At 45.7% G+C, this 5000-nt stretch overlaps 1 protein-coding gene across 2 annotated transcripts in view; it reads right to left on the bottom strand.

The window, feature by feature from the left end:
• The window catches only part of LOC311302502 (sodium/hydrogen exchanger 9B2), a 15574-nt gene that overhangs the window by 1299 nt on the left and 9275 nt on the right, over positions 1-5000 (bottom strand). For both annotated transcript variants that reach the window (XM_084428444.1, XM_084428445.1), the window contains exons 11-12: positions 3967-4103; positions 1299-1497 (exon numbers count right to left, since the gene is read on the bottom strand). In XM_084428444.1, coding sequence (XP_084284570.1) covers positions 1299-1497; positions 3967-4103 — 336 coding nt within the window. The remainder of the gene's footprint in view (positions 1-1298; positions 1498-3966; positions 4104-5000) is intronic.

Here is a 5000-nt window from a genome sequence, read left to right as displayed (position 1 = left end):
TGCCAAGATCAAGGGTTCATAAAGACGGGTGAAGTAAAAACTGTTAACATTTTTTATTACTACAAAGTCCTACTGTCTAATGTCCTGATGGACCAGCAGAGGGGGCACAGAGAGTGTGTTATGAAATGAGCTGAAAGAGTTTCAGTGTATCATGTGGAACTGCAATTAATAAATGCTGCAACAAAAAATACTAAAAATCTGGATTTCACGAGATCAAAAGCCCCTTTATTAGAGCCTTTGTCAGATTTATTACACACTTAAAGGGAAATTCTCTCTTGACTCTGAGTAACTCTGAGTCACACCGTCGCTACGGATGGCTCGAGGAATCATCACGTCTTTTAAAGGAGAAGTTCACGCATCCATAAGCAACAAATGAATAAGAAGCTGGAGTCAGCTTTACTCTAAACATTTATCATTGAACACACACTGCAAACAATGCTTTTCTTACTCAGTATTTTTGTCTTGTTTTCAGTCCAAATATCTATAAATTCTTTAATCAAGATGCATTTACTAGATGAGTAAAATGCCATAAGATATTATGTCCTGTTTTCTGGGGAAATTAATACAAATTAAGTGAGTTTTTGCTTAAAACAAGCAAAATTATCTGCCAATGGGGTCAGAAAAATAAAGTTGTTTCTGTTTGAATTCTCCCGGAAAACACATAATATCTTATGGCATTTTACTCATCTAGTACATGCATCTTGATTAAAGAATTTATAGATATTTGGACTGAAAACAAGACAAAAATACTGAGTAAGAAAAGCATTTTTAGTGTGTGTGTGTGTGTGTGTGTGTGTGTGTGTGTTCTGCAGTGTGTGTGTGTGTGTGTGTGTGTGTGTGTGTGTGTGTGTGTGTGTGTTCTGCAGTGTGTGTGTGTGTGTGTGTGTGTGTGTGTGTTCTGCAGTGTGTGTGTGTGTGTGTGTGTGTGTGTGTTCTGCAGTGTGTGTGTGTGTGTGTGTGTGTTCTGCAGTGTGTGTGTGTGTGTGTGTGTGTGTGTGTGTGTGTGTGTTCTGCAGTGTGTGTGTGTGTGTGTGTGTGTTCTGCAGTGTGTGTGTGTGTTCTGCAGTGTGTGTGTGTGTTGCTCACCCCGTGTGTGTGTGTGTGTTCTGCAGTGTGTGTTCTGCAGTGTGTGTGTGTGTGTTCTGCAGTGTGTGTTCTGCAGTGTGTGTGTGTTCTGCAGTGTGCTCACCCCTGTGTGTGTGTGTTCTGCAGTGTGTGTGTTCTGCAGTGTGTGTGTGTTCTGCAGTGTGTGTTGCTCACCCCGTGTGTGTGTGTTCTGCAGTGTGTGTGTTGCTCACCCCGTGTGTGTGTGTTCTGCAGTGTGTGAGTGTTCTGCTGCAGTAGTTTGGGTCCGGTGAGGCCGATGGCCAGCGCTCCGACCGGCGCCGTGATGAGAATCGCCAGAACCGCCAACGTCAGAACATCCATGCCATATTTCTGAAGCTGCTCGTCTCCGGCATTGCGGGCCACATCCAGCGCCGTGGAGCCGAGAGCTGCCTGAACACACACACACACACAGGTTTGTTTTGCTATCCTTGTACACTAACCCGAACCATCACACACACACACACACACACACTCTAACCCTAACCCGGACCATCACACACACACACACACACACACACACACACACACACACACACACACACACACACACACTACCCCTAACCCTACCCATCACACACACACACACACACACACACACACACACACACACACACACTAACCCTAACCCGAACCATCACACACACACACACACACACACACACACACACACACACACACACACACACACACTAACCCTAACCCGAACCATCACACACACACACACACACACACACTAACCATATCCCTAACCCTACCCATCACACACATACACACACACACACACACACACACACACACTAACCCTACCCATCACACACACACACACACACACACACACACACACACACACACACACTAACCTAACCCTAAACCTACCCATCACACACACACACACACACACACTAACCCTAACCCTACCCATCACACACACACACTAACCCTAACCCTACCCATCACACACACACACACACACACACACACACACACACACACACACACACACACACTAACTAACCCTAAACCTACCCATCACACACACACACACACACACACACACACACACACACACACACACACACACACACACACTAACCCTAAACCTACCCATCACACACACACACACACACACACACACACACACACACACACACACACACACACACTAACCCTAAACCTACCCATCACACACACACACACACACACACACACACACACACACGCACACACACACACACACTAACCCTAAACCTACCCATCACACACACACACACACACACACACACACACACACACACACACACACACACACACACACTAACCCTAAACCTACCCATCACACACACACACACACACACACACACACACACACACTAACCCTAAACCTACCCATCACACACACACACACACACACACACACACACACACACACACACACACACACACTAACCCTAAACCTACCCATCACACACACACACACACACACACACACACACACACACACTAACCCTAAACCTACCCATCACACACACACACACACACACACACACACACACACACACACACACACACTAACCCTAAACCTACCCATCACACACACACACACACACACACACACACACACACACACACACACACTAACCCTAAACCTACCCATCACACACACACACACACACACACACACACACACACACACACACACACTAACTAACCCTAAACCTACCCATCACACACACACACACACACACACACACACACACTAACCCTAAACCTACCCATCACACACACACACACACACACACACACACACACACACACACACACACACACACACACACACACACACTAACCCTAAACCTACCCATCACACACACACACACACACACACACACACACACACACACACACACACACACACTAACCCTAAACCTACCCATCACACACACACACACACACACACACACACACACACACACACACACACACACTAACCCTAAACCTACCCATCACACACACACACACACACACACACACACACACACACACACACACACACACACACACACACACACACACACACACACACACTAACCCTAAACCTACCCATCACACACACACACACACACACACACACACACACACACACACACACACTAACCCTAAACCTACCCATCACACACACACACACACACACACACACACACACACACACACACACACTAACCCTAAACCTACCCATCACACACACACACACACACACACACACACACACACACACACACTAACCCTAAACCTACCCATCACACACACACACACACACACACACACACACACACACTAACCCTAAACCTACCCATCACACACACACACACACACACACACACACACACACACACACACACACACACACACACACTAACCCTAAACCTACCCATCACACACACACACACACACACACACACACACACACACACACACACACACACACACACACACTAACCCTAAACCTACCCATCACACACACACACACACACACTAACCCTAACCCTACCCATCACAGGAAACTTTATGCATTTTTACATTTTTAATAAAACACTGCTTAGTGTATTTAAAGCCATTTGAAATACGAGGAGTCAGGAAATGTCCTCATAAATCACGTTCACGTTGAAATACCAGTGTAATACACATGTCATTATACACATTTCTGTCCTCATAAATCACACACACACACACATGCAGGATAGTGCAGCAGATGGAAGCAATGATGTCATTTCCTGTTTGGATGACGGATTCAAAAACATGTCGACAAGTTCTCTATAAATAAAGAAAAGATGATTTAATGAAGTTTTCATCAAAGCTCACTTGTACTGTAGCTTTGGGCATCCAGGCCAGAGATATGAAGATCTTCTCCTTCATGTTGAAACCAGCAAACAGAACCACACAGAACGTCACCAGCACACGGACCAGCAGACCCACACACAGAGTGGCCACACCCAAACCTACACACACACACACACACACACACATGAAGAGAACAGAAGTCTGACTCTTATCATGTAAAGCGATCTTCCATGTCAGTAAAGCTATCCTGAATCCCTAGAGTTACACGTTGTGTCCGGAGGAAAACCGGGATAGAGTTCTTGCAGAGACCAGACATTCATGAGGTCCATATCACAGAGCAAGAGAAACAGAAAGAAAAGAATAACATACAACCATAGATTTATATACAACAAACATTATTTAAGAATACACAAACTTGAGTTCGTTCCAGAACCAGGAGGAATACCTTAATAAAGGATAATCTAAGACCATTATGATTGTATTTCTCGAATCACCCAATCGACACATGAAATTACACATATAACCCTTAACACAGCATCATCACTAGATACGAACATCTGTCTTGCACTTGTCCACCTTAGCTGGAGAGTAAGACCAGCTGACTCGAGTCTACACAGCACTTCCCGGAGCTCTTCCAAGTGTTGTTCAAAGGTCGGGATGCGAGGAAGATATCATCCAAGAACACTGCACAGCACAGACCAGTCCAGCAAGAGCGTTGGTCATTACTCTCTGAAACATGGCTGGGGCGTTACTAGGCCCAGACGGAAGGACTTTGGCCTTGACTGTTCCTCTACCGACACCAGAACCCCCAAATCAAGAGTAGTAATAAGTGTTCCACGAGCTAGGAAATCCAATGATTCGTCAACTCTGGGCACTGGGAACAAATCCTTAATTGTCAGGTGATTAAGAGCTCTGTAAAACCTGTGGTCTCCACATGGCTTCTACTACAGGTGCAGCCCACGGACTGGAAGAAGGTTCGATGATGTTCCCTTCCAGCACCATCTGAATCTGATCTTCGATGATTTGTTTGTCAGCTGGTGAGGTCCGGTATGGCG

The sequence above is a fragment of the Rutilus rutilus genome (assembly GCF_951802725.1).
Source record: "Rutilus rutilus genome assembly, chromosome: 13".
In the NCBI taxonomy this organism is placed as follows: Eukaryota; Metazoa; Chordata; class Actinopteri; order Cypriniformes; family Leuciscidae; genus Rutilus; species Rutilus rutilus.
The sequence above is the reverse complement of the archived record's forward strand: the minus strand, read 5'-3'. Positions and strand labels throughout refer to the sequence as shown.